The 20,088-nt window shown below is 43.1% G+C and overlaps 1 protein-coding gene across 3 annotated transcripts in view; it reads right to left on the reverse strand.

Annotated features, from left to right (window-relative positions):
* The window catches only part of TMEM184B (transmembrane protein 184B), a 90,393-nt gene extending 71,337 nt beyond the window's left edge, over positions 1-19,056 (reverse strand). For 2 of the 3 annotated variants that reach the window (XR_014454358.1, XM_083156477.1), the window contains exons 1-2: positions 18,813-19,056; positions 16,636-16,789 (exon numbers count right to left, since the gene is read on the reverse strand). Coding sequence is in view for 2 of the 3 variants with exons in the window: in XM_083156477.1 (XP_083012603.1) it covers positions 16,636-16,686 (51 nt within the window). In the remaining variant the exon portion in view is untranslated. The remainder of the gene's footprint in view (positions 1-16,635; positions 16,790-18,812) is intronic. The other variant, XM_083156478.1, reaches the window with a different exon arrangement.
* Between the last annotated feature and the right edge of the window lie 1,032 nt (positions 19,057-20,088).

Below are 20,088 nucleotides of genomic sequence, written 5' to 3' on the forward strand. Positions count from 1 at the left end.
AGTGCAGTGGCCATCTTGACTCCATGAGCCGCTGTCCGCTATTCCTCTCTGCCACGGCTCTGAACGAGCTTCTGCGCTGCAACCATGCGCTGTCCTCTACCAGAGTACTCTGAGGCAGATAAATGGAGGCAAAGCCGACGAAATAAGGGAAGAGCAACAAATGCTATACAAAAGCTTACTTGATAGTGTCAGGTGGAAAGTTATTAAAAGGTCAACCTGCACCTCATTATCCTCAAGCCATGGTAAAAGAGGTAAGCCCCAATCCAAATAAAAGCTACCCTACCATGCCTAAACTTTTAGGAGACAAAAAAAACAAACACATCGGATTAGGGGAGGGGCGAAGTTATGTACCATAGATGGGCAGTCCTTAGGAAAGAAAATCATCCTGTCTAAACCTAGTAATGGCTGCCATGGGGATCGTAGAAGATATAACTTTAATTATATATACTATAAAAGTATATTGGTTTGCATATGTTTTGCTAGTTACACATTAATCACCAGCGCACCCGCGCAATGCATCTTTGGGACCGGGAATGCCGCTGGATAGGAATCCACTGGCCGCTGTGGACACTGGGGTACCAGGTGAGTATGTTATAAAAAAAAAATATAAAAAATATAAAAAGGATATTCCAAAATGCCGAATAAACCCTAATCCGAAATGCTTGTGGTCCTGAGCATTTGAGATAAGGGACACTCTACCTGTATATAGTATACAATGTGAAATAATAACAGATAAATTATGAAAACAGACATTTTATTCTGAGGTTAGATGTTGCCCAACAGCTGCTCTTTATTTGGCCTGATCGTATTTTCTCACCAGCCATTTCAGGCTCTTCATTCTACACTGGTTAATTATAGCCAAGAATCAAAACACATTCTTGTGACCAACCTATTCATAAAACCAGACTACTGTAATCCAGTAATGCAAGGCTCAGGAATCCTCACGCTAGGTTACTAGGCTCCATGTTACTGGTATAAAGGAGTTGCTGCACCTCGTGCTTCCCAGTGAATTCTAGATTGTTCAACCTCGCCAAGTCTTCATAATTCTGCCAACATTACTATGGATCTTCCAAGTAATTCTTCACAAGCATAAATACCAGAACACACCCTGCAGTGACACATTAGCTGTGATGTTTCCTGCTCATCTATGCACCGATACATTTCCTTTCACTACACAACACCCTTAACCTCTTGTCTCAGCTTGTGTTGCCTGTAGGGCTTGACAACAGATCAGTCAAATACAGTACATTGCATATTTGGCAGATAATGTTGCCAAACTGATTTGTCTTGAATACATTTGCTTAGTTAGTAGACTGTATGCAAATTAAAACATACAAGTGGTTTCCTTGTTACAACACCTATGACACAACATATCCGTCTTCTGCAAGATTCGAAAATGTCCACATGCACACGCATAGAGGTTAATCCTAATGCACTTCCATGTGTGTCGCCTCATACTGACTGCCATCTCCACTTGTGACCAGCCTAATGACCACTTGAAATAGGTTTCATTGAACCATGTGAGGAACTTGGCTATAGGACAGCACATGAGCACTGTGATTGAATGCTGCATACGTTATGGACACAAGAGAAGAAAAAGACTTGCTGTATTTTAATTTTCTTCTTTTACATACATACAATCACATATGAATAGTTTTATTTTTATCGATCACACACACACAATCTATATATCGATAATTACACACACTTAAGAATATAGTTTGCTTAATTACTGTAGACATTATAAAAGGAATACATTTCCCAACATTCTGGTTGGCGTTACAAATACCAGAATAACCACAAATGTCATGAGAACAGTGTAAGGGAAACCCTAACCTTATCTGCTTGTCCTTGGTTTTAAAAGATCTAGATCAGTGGCTCTCAACCCCAAGCCTCAGGACCCCCACACAGTGCACGGTTTCCAGGTCACCAGCAGCTGCCCTCTGTATCACCAACTGTCACATTTTGAAAACGCACAGGCGACCTGGAAAACATGAACTGTGTGGGGGTCCTGAGGACCAAGCTGGAGAACCACTGCTCTAGATGGTTATGGTATAAAGCACAGGTTCTCAAAGTTAGTCCTATGGACCACACACACACAGCACATGTGTTTTAGGTCTCCTCACAGAATCAAGTGAAATAATTAGCTCCATCTGTGGATCTTTTAGAATGTGTCAGGCAGTAATGAGTGCACCTGTCAGGTGACCTGGAAAATATGAACTGTGTGGGGTCCCGAGGATAGAGTTTGAGAACCACTGGTATAAAGGATCAACAGTCATTAGCTTGGAATATAGTTAGTGTACCAGGTGTCCACTCTGCACACATGGATGGTAAAGGACTTTTTCATGTGTCGACCATTGGCACTCCGATCTTTAGTTCTGTTGACAACATGGTATCAACCTATTGACTGTATCAATTCTAGATAAGGGCAATGTATGTTTTTACAATAATAGCAAAGTTAAAACAATTATCACATGATTTTAGATCATGGTTATAGGGGGGGGGGGAATATATGCTTAAGGGAAGTGTGGCTAACCCATTACGGAATGACAGCTTTCTGAGAGGTTATTATTGGCATTATTGGCCCTTACACAATTACACACCCTTACACAATTAAAACATGTTTGTTAAGAGGTTGCCAAAACACTAAAACATTTTTTAGAGGTGTATGTGGAAATGTCCTCTATGTATGAGGAGTGGGCGACCGCGATCACTCAAGGGTCCAATTAGAGGGAATCAAATGTAAATCAGTAAGTCCGGTCCAAGATAAACCCCTGACGCGTTTCGCTGCTTGGAAAGGTGCAGCTTTATCAAAGGGAATCATTTGATTCCCTCTAATTGGACCCTTGAGTGATCGCGGTCGCCCACTCCTCATACATAGAGGACATTTCCACATACACCTCTATTACTATTGGCTACCAGCTCACCACTCTGTTGGCCCATACCACTAGCAGGAATCGAGGTTAGACATCCTTGTTCTCCAACATTGAACACTTGGTCTCACAGACCCCGCCAACCTTAAGGACACCTGCTCAATATTTCCCAGAGATCGTAACCTCTAGCGACGCAAGACACCCGTGGCTTTATTAACATCCAGCCTACAACATCAATGGGTCCCACTTAAGTGGTCGTACAGTCGCATTCATCTGAGGACATCTCTACCAATAACTACACTCGGGATTGGACATTCCAAAATTACAAGTGGTAACTATCAGCCCAGTGGGCACCCGCACTTTATTTACCAGCTATACCCCTTATTTCATCATTATATATCATCCACTGGTCATATACATTTCAGCCTCCGGTCCAGATTTTTTCTTAAATCACCATTTTTATACATTTTTCATTTATTACTGTGTCATGTATGTCATGTTTTTAAATTGTTATTAAATATTATATGATCTTTCATCAAAACAGCGCCACTTTCTTTCTTTTCTTTTTTTAACTTGAAAGTCAGGAGCTGATTGGCCGGTGATAAAGTACCAGGCACTTTATCACTTCTCCTCTGTTATCACTGCTTCATACATCTACTCCTCAGTGAGAACATCTCATCTAGCACCAACCAGTGGAAAACAGAACACGGACTGACCTTTGGTTTAATGGTGTGTTCACACAGTAAGATTCAGACTAATGACCAATTTTAACTACCCGATTTTGGCTAACTGCACTTAAGATTTACACCATCTTGCTATTTGGCCCTAGGCCAAATACATTCTAGAAGGACATAGTCAAGATAGACATGCCTGCCCAGTCCATTTAGCCATGCAATACCGATGCCGCACACTGGGATCGCATGCAGCTGAACACTGCAATTTTGACTAACTTTCTATGCAATTTTGACTATATACTCAAAATTGCATAGCAAGTTAGTCAAAATAGGTAGACAGACAACATTGTACCGTGTGTACACAGCTTAACAGTTCTAGATTGTTTGTTAATAAAACAATAGTACTGTAACAAAAATAAAATTCGTTAGGTCAGGGGTTCCCAACCTGGGGTACTCCAGACCGCACACAGCCAGCAGCCAGGCACAGATGGAGCCGATTCCTGACCACACACTACTCCTCCGCTACTCCTAAATATAAGGACACGTATACTGCTCAATTCCACTTCACTCGTAAGTCCTGTGGATATTTCAAATTGAGAGGAGGGGTACTCATAAAGGAAAAGGCTAAGCAACAGGTACAGGAGAGGAGACAGGTTGGGAAGCACTGCATTAGGTTATAAACACTGCTGTTAAATGGAAAGGTGCAATAACAGCCAATAATTTTCAGGGAGGGAAGTTCTAAAAAAGCGATTCCCAAATGGTGTGCCTTGGCCTCAAGTTGGTGGTCCAGGACCAAATCAAGTTATTTATGGTGACTGATTGGAAACCACTAATGCTGGTTTTACCTTTCAAAGCATGTGAACGAAGATTAGAAGAAGGCGTATGGGGATTGTCTCCAGCCTGTGCCCCTTTACCCTGGTGGGACAGAGTCCATTCAAGCACTGTGACCTGCTTCCATAGAGTACACAGCATGAACAGCGGTTTTGCTCTCTGAGAGAGCACTTACCCTCACGCGGTCCAGCCATGCTGTCCTGGAAGGTACGGCGTCCAGCGGTGCTGCGCTGGGCCCTTCTTCCATCCATTCTGCCTGTGTACGCCCTGCAAGGTTACAGGAGGTAATGGACGCCGGCGGGGGTGATTGAGCGGTAGCGCTGTAGTTGCGCTGACTCCATCGCCACTCAGTAAAAAATAAAAAATGTAAATAAAAGTAAAAAGCTTACTAGCAATCCCAGTAGAGAAAAACTGGTGCACCTGCTTCCTGCAGGCACCAACAAAAAAACTGACTGTCCTAGCATGGAAGTGGGGTTATAGGGGAGAGTTGGTGCCCGGCCCTCTGGATCCACCTACAACCCTGATGTTATCCCTGTGGGACCCAGGGGTATCACCAGCAGATGAGCGAAGGGGTGGATGGCTTTCCATAGGGTTCTGCTATGGAAAGTCATCCACCCCATGGGGAAAATGGCTTAAAGTGGCAAAAATCACTCAGTGTATATGGACCTTTAGCCAGCTGTGTATGGACAAAACATTACCACCAATCCCACAGGTCCGGAGACCTTTCAGATAAGGACAATGGTACATTCAGCTGCTTAATGTATGTGGCAATTGCTGACCCATGCTAATGAAGACCTGTTTGACCCAGCCATTTAACATAAGTGTAAAAGAACCTGGAACTTTCCAATTTGGCCATGCTGCCGCTGATGTACAGCCATATTTATTTGATTTCCTATTACTTAGTAATAATCAAAACCTACACTTTAATATCATCTGGCATTTGACCCTTTCAGGTCCTGTGTGTCCTGGTAAGGATTACACATAATGTGGCTGAGCTCTTTCTTGCAGCACTACCTCCCCTATTTAGAACACACACACACACACACAGAGAACTGGGCCAGCTCTTAGCCCTCTGAATGAAACTCAGCATGAAGAGATTAAGCAGCAAAGGCCTGGCCTGTGTCAGGCTTCATCAGGTTTTGCAAGAGAATATGGGTCAAAACAACCAAATACAAAACAAAAAGGATTAGAGCAGAAACACAAAAGGATCAAGGAGTCGCTGGCTGCATAGAAATATTATTGTTGACATTTACTTGCTTAATAAAACCAATCTGAGCACACAGATATATAATAAACAGAATTATTACATCAAATATTCTATACAGAAACACAGAATGTGAAGGGAATTATCCGCACCTCTGCATCATCTGCATGTCCTTTTATTTGTGGAAGGATGACCAGATATTTTCTAAGCTTTATTAAAAAAGCAATATGTTTGCCCCATAAATTCCAGAATTATATTACACAATTCATCCTACTGAGACACTATTCCATGTCTTGTTACATCTCCTGCCAGCAGGTAGAATGCCAGCCTTTCCCCCACCCCAGACTACCGTTCCTCTGTCCACATCCAGGCATTCCATTGCTCTTTTGGATCAAAAATGTTCCTAGCACTAGAGGTGTAATCTTACCAGTGTCCTTTGCAGTGACTGTAAAGGCCCCCATACACTAGCCGATTTTGGTCAGATTTCAGCCAGATCAGTCGGATCTGGCCGAAATCGGACCAAAATCGGCTAGTTTTGATGTCCCCTCAGATCCGATGCGCGGTGCCGTGCGCATCGGATCTGCGTCGGGTGGTCGGACCTGCTGCACGTCCGACCACCCGACTTGGGACCTAGTGGGGCGGCGCGGCGGTAGAGGGAGCAGGGGGGGCTGGGGACGCTGCGGGGGACACAGGCGGCATAGAGCCGGGCAGGGGGAGCCGGCCGGGAGCTGTCAGTAATGAATAAAAAAAAAAGCCCATACAATGAATGGGCGGCCTGTGATTGGCTGAGCGCTCTCTCAGCCAGTCAGCAATTGGCTGAGAGAGCGCTCAGCCAATCACAGGCTGCCCATTCATTGTATAGGCTTTTTTTTTGCGCACTGACAGCTCCCGGCTCTATGCCGCCTGTGTCCCCCGCAGCGTCCCCAGCCCCCCCCAGCAGCCCTGCTCTGTAGCCCCCCCCCCTGCTCCCGGGTTTTTTACATGTGATAAATCGAGACGATTTATCACATGTAAAAAATGGCACATCAAGTGCTAATCTAATCAAGCTTCCCCGGGGAGCAGCCGGGGAAGCTCAGGGGGAAGTCGGGGGCGACTTGTCCTAAGGACAAGTCGCCCTAGTGTATGGGGGCCTTAAGTGTATCTCCATATCAGCTGATATATTGTTGATTTTTAAGCATGTCAAGCCAGTCCTCGGTGCAATGTGAAAGCTCCATAGTCAAAATACCGGGTCAAAAAACACAGTAATTTCAACCGTGTTAAAAGAAGGATCCTACACGGTTCAAAGCCAATCCATTTTGCAGTGTGAAAGCCTCAGACCCGATATTTTGAACACATGACTGTGCTACAGAAGGGGATAGGCTGTCTCCCTGCCTGATGACACAATCCTCAATCAGGAAACAAGAGAAATTGCATTGGAAGTAGTGGAGAAGCATTGCTGGCATATTTCTACACTACAGAGCATACAGTTATGGCAACATGGACTGATGAGGAGGGGAGGGAGGAGCTTAGAATAAAAGGGGAGGCAGACATTGCCAGGCAAATCACTGGCACTGCAAACGATTCTAATTCAGGTCAGTTTACCATGATCACTGAGGTAGGTGCATATGGTCAATAAAGCAAACTGATGGTCAGAGCCTCATTTGGCTTTGTAATTTCAGTTCAATAATTGTTGTGTGTGTATTGGGGGGCTAGTTGTTCTGGCTGTCTGATAACAGTTTGGACAGATTTAAATTTTAAGCATCTCTACCTGAGGTATTCCATAGAGGAACAACTTCCCACAGGCAGAGAAAGCTTCAAATGAACGCTGCTCAGAAAGTATTCCATTATTAGAATACTATTTGTACAGAATAGAATCATAAAACAGTAAGAACATATCATTTTGTATACAATGTAAATTGAACGATACTACCCATTAACAGACAAGTGTTTGCTTTCTTTAAGAAATGTACAAGTCCACTCTGTTCTTGTGTACAAGTCCAGTTCTGTTCTTGGTGTTTATCATCATGGCATACATAGATGCTGCCACCATCTGCACTCACACTGCTGCTGGACCTGAGCAGAGCCATTGATAGAGGGGGTATGCCAGGCACAGCACAGACCACACAAACTGCATCACAATGCTCCTTTACTGTCAGCAGAGGGGTTGGCCAGCAACCGTGTTAGTCTGCCATGCACAATGTGAGGCCCCACCCCTAAACCCCCCCTCTTCCATACATTGCCACAAGTATAGTGGCCCATACATCTGAGCAGCGGTTCCCTATGCTGTCCAACTGGAAAACATGACAAAAATACTGACCCTTATTTGTTGTGCACGGGAGATATCCAAAATGTTGTATTCCCCTGGCCCAATCAACGGCAAAATGTGGAAGTGCCCTGATACTTCCTGATTATTTGGGTTCCACCATGGCCCTAGCTGTGTGGAGTTTGTATATTCTCCCTGTGCTTGTGTGGGTTTACTCTGGTTTCCTCCCACAATGCAAAAATAAATATACTGGCAAGCTAATTGGCTCCCAACAAAATTAACCCTAGAATGTGTGTGTGTATATGTGTGTGTGCACATGTGGTAGGGAATATAATTGTAAGCTGCATTGGGGCAGAGAAGGATGTGACTGTTCAAATATTCTCTGAAAAGCGCTGCGGAATATGTACGTGCTATACAAATAACTTCATTAATAAATAAATGTGACACTAGAAGGGTGTACAGGTGTTTTATACCATTATCTTATACAATGTTGTTTGCCCATAGTGTATAGGACCACCAAACAACATTTCCAGATTTGAACCATAAACTTTATGTGTAAAGCTAATGTTACAGAAAACTCGATCATGCCTTCTATGTATGCAGAACAGCAGCACTCAAATTGAACACAATGGGGAGGCTTAATTACTAAATTCCATGGAGCGCAGTTAGATCAGCCGCTATTTGAAACCTTCATTCAGAGAGCGGCCACTTGTAGAGAAGGCAAAAAAGAATGAATCGTGAATCAGGAGATTTAAGTAATCTGAAATCTGCACAGCAGCATCCATTAGCCTGAGCTAATACACTATCGCCCCCATACACTAAGGCGATATACATGCAATTTGGGCATGATGGTAGACTGAGGTGCTGCCACTGAGCAGGGAGGGAGGTGCAGGAGGGGAGGCGGCTGGACTCGGAGGAGACCTTGCGGCGAAGATGCCTCGCGCAGCCAGCTGCAGAGGCCTTATGACCTGCTACGGATTTCACTGGCTGCAGGTGCGACGCAATGCGCATTGCATCACACCTCTTGTCATGTACATGCAATCTGAGCACTGTACATGCGATTTATCACCTGAAAATCGCATGTAAAATTGCCTAAAATGCATGTATATCGCCCTAGTGTATGGGGGCCTTAAGCCATACACACTGTAGTGACAAGGATTCGTTCCAATATCCCCATTAGCCCAGATCACCCGTAAACAATGGACCAATGTTAATGAAGGATGGAGCGATCACTATTTTGTCCTTTATTAACATACATTACTAGGTTTGATGTGCAGAACAAACCTAGGGTCACTGCAAGCACTTATCGCATATATACACCCTCAGCGATATGCTGATTCCAACTGCCACCATATCGCCCAGTGTGTATCTGTTTTTAAGCTAGAGTTTACAAATAATGACAACCTAATAGTAAGTGGGATTGTAACTCCATACACTGAAATCAACACTGTAATATATGTAGCATACTGAAGTCACACTCAAAGAAAATGCATGCAGTACTGTATGTTCCCATTGGAATAAACATGTGATCCCAGGGATTTGTCCACCTCTAGTTGCAGCTGTGTAGTAATCGCCAAAGAACACAGAATGATTCCGAAGCACCCCAGCAACACTGTAAAGGTCTAGGGGTTCTCTGCTACATCAAACAATTTGTTGCCAATTTAAAAAAAAAAAATCTATATTTACTTTATGCCATTTAAAACAGCTGCGCCATTTCTATGACTACATGTTCGAACAATGTATTTCTACATGTCAAATTATATTGGCTTTCAAAAGGTGTAGAACAAAAGCAGCAAAATGGCATAAAACCCATGGATGAAAGATATACAAACACAGAGCCTTAACTAAACAAAGAATCTCTTTCTAGTTCGGTCACAGCTGATTGCTCACTGCTTACACACACAGAAGTGTAACTTATCCAGACCTGTTGCATATTCCCTCCAAGGGAGCCAGGTAATAAAAGTTACAGGGAAGCAATTAGCTGAGAGGTGAGCTACAGCTCAGGAAACTCACACATGCAAGGGCTCCAGTTACAATCCGCTCCAGGCTGGCATTATACAGTGAACATGGCAACTTTTTACATTTTAACTTTCTGAAGACTCATAAAATTGTTGAAAGTTATGCAAATTCAATATTTCTTTTTTTTTTTTAAACTGACCTTTTTTGTCTAATTATTTATATAAATATTTAACTTGGCCAAAGTCTATTCTGCAAAGTATGATCTCAAATACACATACTATCGCTATGACATTCACCAGTAGCCAATAAGAATCCAGCATTGAAGCTGCAGCTATCAATCATAGCCAATATGAATTTGGCTGATTCTTATGCTGGATACATACTAACCGTTATATTGGGTGATCGATTGATTGATCAGCCAGTGTGTACAAGCAATATGTCAGAACAGTGCTCTTCACAGACATATCGTGTCGGCTGTGTGTATGAGCGATCCACCGAGCTTCTGCACCAGAAGCTGGCAGTGATCGACAGCTCAACTTAGTGCTTAGTGACGTCCGTTGCAAGGGATAGGATAGTGTATATGGAGAACGCATAAATATTAAATATGCTCGCATAGACATTGCTATGGGAACATGGCCGATTCTAGATATTTTATGCCATGCTCTGGTGTCGACGTGCCAGGCTTCCTTCAGGCAGATATCGTCATCATCAGGGCTGGATTAAGGGCCTATGTGGAGTTTGTATATTCTCCCCATGCTTGTGTGGGTTTCTTCTGGATACTCCAGTTTCCTCCCACAATCCAAAAATATACTGGTAGGCTAATTGGCTCCCAACAAATTAACACTATAGAATGAATGAGTGTGTGTACATGTGGTAGGATATACAGTGGAGGTATAGATTGTAAGCTCCACTGGGGCAGGGACTGATGTGAATGTTCAAATATTCTCTGTAAAGCAAAGGAATATGTGTGTGCTATGTAAAAAAACTGTAAAATAAAATCAGATACAGCACCTGACTTGTAAAACAAAGAATAGATGGATGTGCCCTCCAATGGTGAAAGAAAGAGGGTTTCAGGGTGCGGTTAGAAATTTATGAACCACTGTAGTCAAAAGAAATTTAATACATAGGGTCTAAAATATAACATAAAAGTTGCCCCTTTAGGCATATAAAAACAAATACACTTCACATATGCATATCCATATCCATAGTATGTCAATATGGAAATCACTTTGGTGGATTGGTGACAAGAATTTAATCTGTCGGTGTTAGGGGCCCAACGCTTTTCGTCAAAACATGACTTCCTCAGGGGCGAAAACCGATTCGTTTGACTGTGAATCATGATACATTACTGTGAGTACAATATCTTTGAACATTGGTACATTTGAAAACACAAAAATTGAAGAAAGCATATAGAACGTGAGTACGAACAGGTGAGAGGAGGAGAACGAAGAGAGGCAATACATTATTTGTCATCACTGAAATTTATACAAAGCACCCACATCCAATTAAGTGAGCATTTGACTAAGTCGATGAAGCAATTAAAGGCATTTATAAAAAAAGATTGGTACTTGTTTCCTAGCACGGCCACAATCTTGTGGATCGTGTACCTTTAAGTTAAGGTACACGATCCACACGATGGACCCGATTTCCTTTGAAATCAGGTCCATTTTGCCGGCAAAGGTACAAAATCGGGGGCATCGCGTCGGTCGGGACCATTAACATTGGTCCCGACGCGATGCCCCCGATTTCCCCATAGGCTTCAATGTTAAAATATTTTTTAACATTGAAATCGTGAGGATCGCGTCGGTCTTGTGCCATTATAATGGCACAAGATGAGATGGACTTGATTAAGTCCATCTCACCTTTAAAAAAATGTGAAAAATGTGAAATGGGCCAATATGACCCATTTAACATTATAGATGTCCCCGTCGTCACCCCACAATAGACGCCAACCCGAAGCGTGGCGAGCGCAGCGAGCCCGCGAGGGGCGGCGGTGCGCGTCCTCCGACCTTTTCATTCCCCTACTATCCACGTCGGCGTGGAGTTGAGAATAGAATAGTGTGGCGAGCGCAGCGAGCCACCGAGCCCGAAGCGTGGCGAGCCCCGCGAGGGGACGCGTATAACTTCACAGGTACACGCGTCCCCTCGCGGGGCTCGCCACGCTTCGGGCTCGGTGGCTCGCTGCGCTCGCCACACTATTCTATTCTCAACTCCACGCCGACGTGGATAGTAGGGGAATGAAAATGTCGGAGGACGCGCACCGCCGCCCCTCGTGGGCTCGCTGCGCTCGCCACGCTTCGGGTTGGCGTCTATCGTGGGGTGGGGTTTACGTCGTTAAATTTGGGGGTCTAGGGAATATTTTACATTGAATCCAATGTAAAAGGGACCCGATTTACATTTCATTCAATCAAAAAATCGGGTCGAAAATCGGGTCGGTCGCATCGCGTGCGACCAAATCGCATGCGATGCGATCGACCCGATTTTTCCGACACGACCACCCCGATGTAAATCGGGGTGGCCGTGCTAGGAAACAAGTACCAAAAGATTTATAAAAAGACATTTATAAACAAAGGGGAAGCATAACTAGATTCTAGATTTATTTATTTTTTGCGGGGGAGATTTTTTAAAAACCATGATGTAATATTAGCCCACAGCGGATGATTTATTCGGTACGGATTCTATACCGTTACCTAATATATATATATATATATATATATATATATATATATATATATATATATATATATATATATATATATATATATATATATATATATATATCCATCCCATTTGTTTTACTTACAGCTATTTATCTCAGATTATTCAAATATCCCATCTACTTTTATAATATTTATTGAAAAACATCACCTTCCTTATAGGACTTTAAATAAGGTGATAATACAGGATGGCATGTGGCGTGTGCCGTGGAATGCGCTCCTGACCCCCGATGCTGAGTTGCCCCATCTGCAGTCAGCTGCAGCAAATTTAGACCCCTGCTGTGGGTGTCGAATCCCGGCACCACAGCGTAGACCAGCGGCATCACCATCCACAAAGCTGCAATACTGGCAAGTCATTTATTACAAACTAGACTGAGTGAATTACCAGTCTCATGCACAAAATATATAATTACAAACAAAGTAACAATTGCTTTTAGTATTAAAAATATATATTTTTTAATACATTGTTGCATTCCACATTGTACTGTTTAGTATATTTTATGAAGTCAGTATGTAGGATGACCGTTCTTGTTATTAATTAACTGGTGGCCACCCAGTATTTTTTTTATAAAAAAAATACATTTTAAATATATTACAATAAAACTAAACAACTAACATTTATGTTGGTGCATGTGCTTTCATCCGTGGTGCAAATATTTTAAAGAAAAAGTTCAGTGCTTCCACTGCTTCTTTCTTTACAGATTTGCGATTTAACAATGCTAAAAATGTTCCAGGGCATTCTGGGTTATGTAGTTCAACAACAGCTGGAGGGCCAAAGGTTCCCCATCCCTGCATTAGCGGTACTATTTAAATAATACCTGAGCCAATATGACACTTTCACGTATAGCCGTTGCATCACACGTGTCATACATCAGGGTAAGCGCTAGTCCCTGCCATAACGCACGGGGATAGCACAAATTCCCCTGATCAACAGTTACTAAATCTACCCCACAGTACCTTACAGGGGAAATAGTCAAACACAGAGGGGTAAATGTATGAGGCTTAGAGAAGTGGTATCCATGCCCATAAAGAACGTTGTGTGCAGGTGATAACGCTCCAGCCAATCAGCTCCATCCTGTCAATTTACATATTGGAAAAAGAGTTGGGAGGAGCGCGCGTCTAACTGGCAGCTGGTACTGGGGTTGTCAGCCCCAATACAAAGTAAGTGAGAAAAGGCAGGTGTACCAGCGCCGGCTGTTAATAGTGAATAAGTAAACTCAATATAAAAAATATAACATCAACTTAATCCAAAATGACATATAAAAATGACACATGGAATTCCATTGTTACAGGCATATTATATGAAAATCAGGTTATAGAGCATATTACCACTGAAGGTGCTTTGAGAGATATTTGGGATATGTCTCCTTGGGATGTAAAGCGACACATGATTGACCAGGTAGCCAACAGTTTTCAGACAGACAGGAGAGCAACTTGGATTTCTAAACAAGGCTGTCAGAAACTCAGAAAACTGTGGAACAAAAGACCCATCGTGACCCACAACAACCATCAATCTAGGGGAAGATTATCCAGAAATAAGGAGACCATACGAAAGAAAAAAAAGAAAGGGGGAGTATTATTTTTTATTCTTTATCTATTTATACACTTCAGGTGTCCAAGAAAGGAGAGCGCCTATATGCTGAGTATTAACTCCAATTTATCACAGCCAACAGTTTTCAGATGGGTTGTCAGTGGAGATGTGGTAGACGGTATTGTCCACGTTCCCAATAGAAGATGTTTGTTTGATGGTAAACCTGGATAAACAAGCCGTTCTTAGGTCGCCTCGGATCAGCCTCCGGATACACTTGTATTAAGGAGATGGGTTTATATTCCCAATAAAGGGGTGTTTTCCTTTTGGATCAGTGCAGTATGTCCATAGAAATGTCCACCAGTTATCTTGGTAATACCTCAAAATGAACCTCTCAAATGGCTCAACGTGTTTCCCTGAGGTAAAATCCCCCAGCTTCTTCACGATTTTGGATTAAATTGATGTTATATTTTTTATATTGAGTTTACTTATTCACTATTAACAGCCGGCGCTGGTACACCTGCCTTTTCTCACAATTTACATATTGGAGCTGATTGGCTGGAGCATTATCACCTGCACCTAACGTTCTTTATGGGGATAGATATCACTTCTCCAAGCTTCATACATTTACCCTAAAGTAACTGTTTTCAGATGCTAGAGATTTCTCCCTAAATGCCGCCATCCACTAGTGTTACATGGCTACTTTTTATGTGATTCCGACGCATTGCTGCATGGATCACATGAAAAGTGACACATCACGTGTCATTTCCATGCCATTGTGATGTGAGGCGCGTTCCTGTGCGCCTCGCATCCCAGTTGCAGATCCTACGGGCTGTCATGAATATTTGTTGCAGCCCGTAGCCCTAGGTAATATCGCAATACGATACATTATATGCAAAATGGCCGCATACAATGTATACTGAATTTGCCTTTATCTGCTAGCAAAGTCACCTAAGTACCTGGACAGTTTGTTTAACTTGGAGTCCCAATGGAATTTGTCAAAATAGGTGTGAAAATTGCCAAGCAAACCTATGTATTAACACCTTGAGTGCCATTGTTGCTGTAAGAGATCCTCAAAATATCCATTAAAAATGCCAACGCCGCTTACAGCGACTGTTTTTTTTGGGGGGTGCAATATTTAACTAAACGTCAATTAATCGACTTGTTTGTATTCGCATTTATTTATACTTAAAGAATAGTCGCTGTGAGTGATGCTGGCATTTCTAGCAGATATTTTGAGGATTGCGCACAGCAACGTTGGCACTCAATGATTTAAGGTTTTTTACTTTATAACAGATGACATTCTATATAAGATTTAATAGTACTCATGGGGGCAGATGTATTAAGCCTTAACAAGAGATAAATGTAAAGGTGATAAGGAGAGATAAACATCCAGCCAATCACCTGCTAACTGCCATGTTACAGGCTGTGTTTATAAAAAAGTCAGTAAGGAGCTGATTGGCTGGACGTTTATCACCCTTGCATTTATCTCTGGTTAAGGCTTAATACATCTGCCCCAGAGTTTCTTGATCGATTTTCATTTATATCCCTTATTTTCTAGAATACTGCGTCTGCCACTGCAGGGGCTGCAGCCGACTGCTTGAGGGGCCACATGTGTCCCCAGAGGAACCTGTAGCCTTTAACTGTTCCAGACAGTTAGGATTACTGGTCAATTTCATAAGCATTGAACACTGTGTGAACTGGAAGACATATGGTAAATGAGAGCAGCCTTTCAAATTACTATAGCAACGGAAAACAAGATATTCAAGAGAAACAAGGACACCATTACAGAATACAGCACAGCTGTGGGATTTGACAGAACTAGAAGCTACAACCATCCGAATATCACGTACACAAATAAATAAAACCACTGCATCAGCAGAAAGACATATTGAGTTTTTTCCAGTCTAAATCCAGAAGCCAATAAATTCATGTAACTTTTGTATGCCACAAATTTAGACCATAACAGTTGGTGTTAAATGCAGAATACACACATTCTCAACGGAATGCATGAGTACACATTCTGTAACCATGATCACTGCTCGACAAATACCCCAATATTCCAGTATGCCATGTTTAGTGGACCCAATAAGGTCAGATATTATTTCAACTGTATAGCAATGCAAAACTATCCTAGGGTCATAACCAACTGATCAAGGGACACTTACTACTAGCCTAGCCAAGCTGTAAGAAAATCCATTTCACACAATCTAACATTTTGGGTTAAATTTAATAGGATGAGAGATTCAGAAAGTGAGGGATTTGGTGAGAAATCTCCAGGTTTTTTTAAAGCGGCAATCACTTACACTTCAAAATCAAACTGATTTAGCAGTGTAAATGATTGCCGCTTTACAAAAACTGGAGATTTCTTACCAAAACTCTCACTTTCGGAATCGCTCATCCTATTAAAAAATGCTGCTAATTTATTAACCAATTAGCAAGTGAAAAGCGTGGTTTAGGCATGAAGGTCATTAAGGATGGATTAATATTGTTAGTTTAAGTTTCCTCACAACAGAAATTGCAAAAGGATACACAATTATTAATGATGTACTGGTAAATTGTCATTATGAAGCAGCAATCTTCTGTGAATACATTGTTGTTAGGTACCTGTGACTCTGGCTGCTCAGCTAGTTGCCACAAAGTAAGCAAGAAGAACATGAGGAAAATCGGTCAAGAACAGGAAACAAGTCTCCAGCACATCAGGACCCCATGAGTGCAAGTTGACGGTATGGCCCTTACTTCTGACAGGCACTCACTGCTCCTAAACAGATAAGTAAACATAAAAAGATATTAAAGGGAAAGAAGTATGAAGCAAAAATACAGTTAACATCAAACAGACTAAAGAAGATTACTTAAGGTGCCCAAACACGGATCGATGTTCAGTGTACTTTTTATACTAGATTGCATTGCATCTAGTACAAAAGCAGGCAATGTGCTACAGCAGCGTGTTTTTTGTAATAGATACGATGCGATCTAGTATAAAAACATAAGCCGTGTACACACGGGGGCGATAGGGGCTGAAATCGCTGGAAATATGGTCGCAGGCGACCATATTGCCAGTGATGGGAGTGTGCCCCAGCGATAAATCGCCGGGTGCGCGCTCCCGTTTTTAGCCCCGTTCTAATTGCTGGTCGCAGGAGCTTGCTCCTGCGACCAGCTGATTACCTCTGCGGCACCGCCCGGCAGAGGTTCCTTCTCATCAGTGACATCTCTGGTCGCTGGTGAAAAGGAGACACTGAGCAATATATTGCTCAGCTATATATGGCTGAGCAATATATCTCCCCGTGTGTAGGTGCGGCTTTAGTGCCGCACATACTTTATGTGCTGTGCACGGGAGCGCGCATTGCATCCGAAAAAAAGGCCATTGGGGCAGCTTTAGGCTCAGACGTATCCAGCTTCAAAAAAGTAATAAAACGGAGAGTGATAAACAACCAGCTCTTAACTGTCATTTTTTCCATCTGTAACATGACAGTTAGGAGCTGGTTGGCTGATAGCTTAGAATCTTTAGGTTGTAAAAAATTGTTTTTGACTGACGGAAGGAAATCTCTAATTAGAGCTTTTGTATATATATTTTTTAAATAGCACTTTTATTCTAATTACTAAATAATTATCTAAATCAGACACGGGTGACCGTGCTTGTTTTTATATAGAATAATGCAGTGGTTCCCAAACTGTGTGCTGTGGCAATCTGATGTGCCATGGGAAACTTGCATGGGTGCTTGGATTGGTGGTCTACGACCAATTAAATTTGATAACCAAAGCCAGAGATGTTGACTGCCAAACTTGTCCCTCACCATATGGTTGAATCTGGGTGACACATGAACACAGTTTAGTTAATTTACTTTTTTTTTTTTTTAAGTCTCCATAAAAAATGGTAAAGAAAACTTTGGCGCAGGCATGCCCTGGAAAATTGATTAGATGCATTGTGAGTCAGAAAAGTTTAGGAACTACTTGAATAATGTAATTTCCTACATGTCTATTATGTATAAAGCAGTAAAAGTATACAAAAATAATGCATTATTTACAGTTTATGATTTTTCAAGATTTTAGGATTAAGCCCCCTGATGCAGTCAATTGTCTACATACATAGAAAAAATTTCCCAATGCATTAGGAATACAAATCCACCAGGTCCATCAAGAAGTGATTATTCAGGTCAGTTGGCAAAGGTCCATACTTTGCATGGTTAGGATTTCAACCAGATTTTCTAAGTGGAGGTCTTTTAGCAGCAGAGCAGGTAACCCTATGCCTGGCATCTCTGGGCTGCAGCTATAGGCTATGGCAGGAGTGGTGGGGTAACTGCAGGGGACCCCACTAACCTGGGATCAATGATTATCGTAAGAAAAAGAGATCTCAGGGTGTGATTACTTATAGAATGACTTGTTGTATATGCAGGACATATAAGCATAGGATAACACCGGTGATCAGCCATCATTCAGGGACAGCTATGGTGCAATGTGCATGTGGCAGGTCCCCCGCTATGTCAGCACTGGGGTGTCTGAAGGAGAAGTAATGGCTCCGGCACAGGTAAAAGTTGGCTACCTCACCGCACCAAGCACCAGGATAACTCTGACCATGTCAGCAGATCCCCGGCCATTGCCAAAGCAGCCGCCTCACATCCCTGCGCAACAGGCGGACCTCATCTTATCCCTGAGGACTGCTCCAGGCCCCCAGGGGCCCCCAAATAAGAGCGCGAAGAGGCCATGCAGCCAATCAGATGAGCCTACACCTGAGCCCCCCTCCGGCCGCACTCTGTTTATAGGCTGCAAGGCGGACTCATCCTCACCCGTTCCGGTAACGGCACCGGGCATCCCGGGGCGGCGCTGGATGGGTCAGACACCGGGCACGGATCCCGGGGCTGGAGACGGCCGGGAACGATACAGAAGGCGGCAGCAGCTGTGTGATGTGGAACCCCGTCCGGATCCGCTACTCCGCGCATGCGCCGCAGCCTAGCATCCTCCGCTCCTGCCCGTCTCTGCCTGGCTCTGTTCACATGGCGACATCAGAGGGTGAGAGAGAGAAGTGTGGACGTCACCGGAACCCGGCTATCCCCGCCCAGCGCTATCATGTGGGCGTGGTTGTGTCGTGACGTCAAGTCCTAGTTAAAGGGCTGTAACGTTACTGGTTATGGATGGGATTGGAATGTAAACACAGATGTGGAGGAGGAGGATGGGTCACACACGCTGCACTTTAGGGCTCGGTGCTGTGCGCGGGTGGTGGTGCTGGACAGTTCCCAATACATTCTGGTGACTAGAGTGTGTAACTGTATAATGCTGATGAGTAAATCTGCCAGAACACAATTGCTACATTGTTTAGGAAATGGCTGTTTCCATTTTGTAGTTTTGTTGTTTACTACAATATATAAACGAAAATCATCAACTTTTACTGTAACAACTAACAAGCATTTTAGATAGAAAACTAACACACAATAAATGTCTACTTTTTGGAATTATGGTGGAGTTTGGTAGAGTTACTGATTGGATGACACGTTGCGTTTGTTGCAGATGCTGGATGCATATCCATTGCCAACATGGCTGTTCTGGCTATAGTGACCTTCTGCCGGATTGGCCTGAATTACCATCCGGAAGCATGTCTGACCACAGAGCATCTTTGCTTGCCACCTCACCACTCCATCTCCTCTGTGGCCGTTCCTTGTATGCATGATGATGTTGCACAATGCATACACCCACATTCTCCTACTACCTGGCATTGCTAGGTGGTAGGAGCTGCACACAAGCATTGGCACTGCTTCTAGGATCCTATATTGGCTTGCTGCTGCTGGGGTGTCTGACTTGGAGATAACTCTGAGGGTGTCACAAATCACGCTTGCTACTGGTTTACCATCACCCACCTGTTACTCCTGCTTATTCCATCTCAGCGTTGACTTGCATCTGCCATCACCAGCAGAGGTCACCTCTGGCCACTAGCTAGCTACCACCTGGCTCCCAGGCCAATTACCTGCTATTACATTACCTCAGTGATTAAACACCATCAGTATCCTGACCGTCGTCAGCTACTGTTGGCACCCAGGCCAACCACCAGTTACTGTGCTAAGTCAAAAA

This window comes from Crinia signifera, chromosome 8, assembly GCF_055691185.1.
Source record: "Crinia signifera chromosome 8, ASM5569118v1, whole genome shotgun sequence".
NCBI classification, from domain to species: domain Eukaryota; kingdom Metazoa; phylum Chordata; class Amphibia; order Anura; family Myobatrachidae; genus Crinia; species Crinia signifera.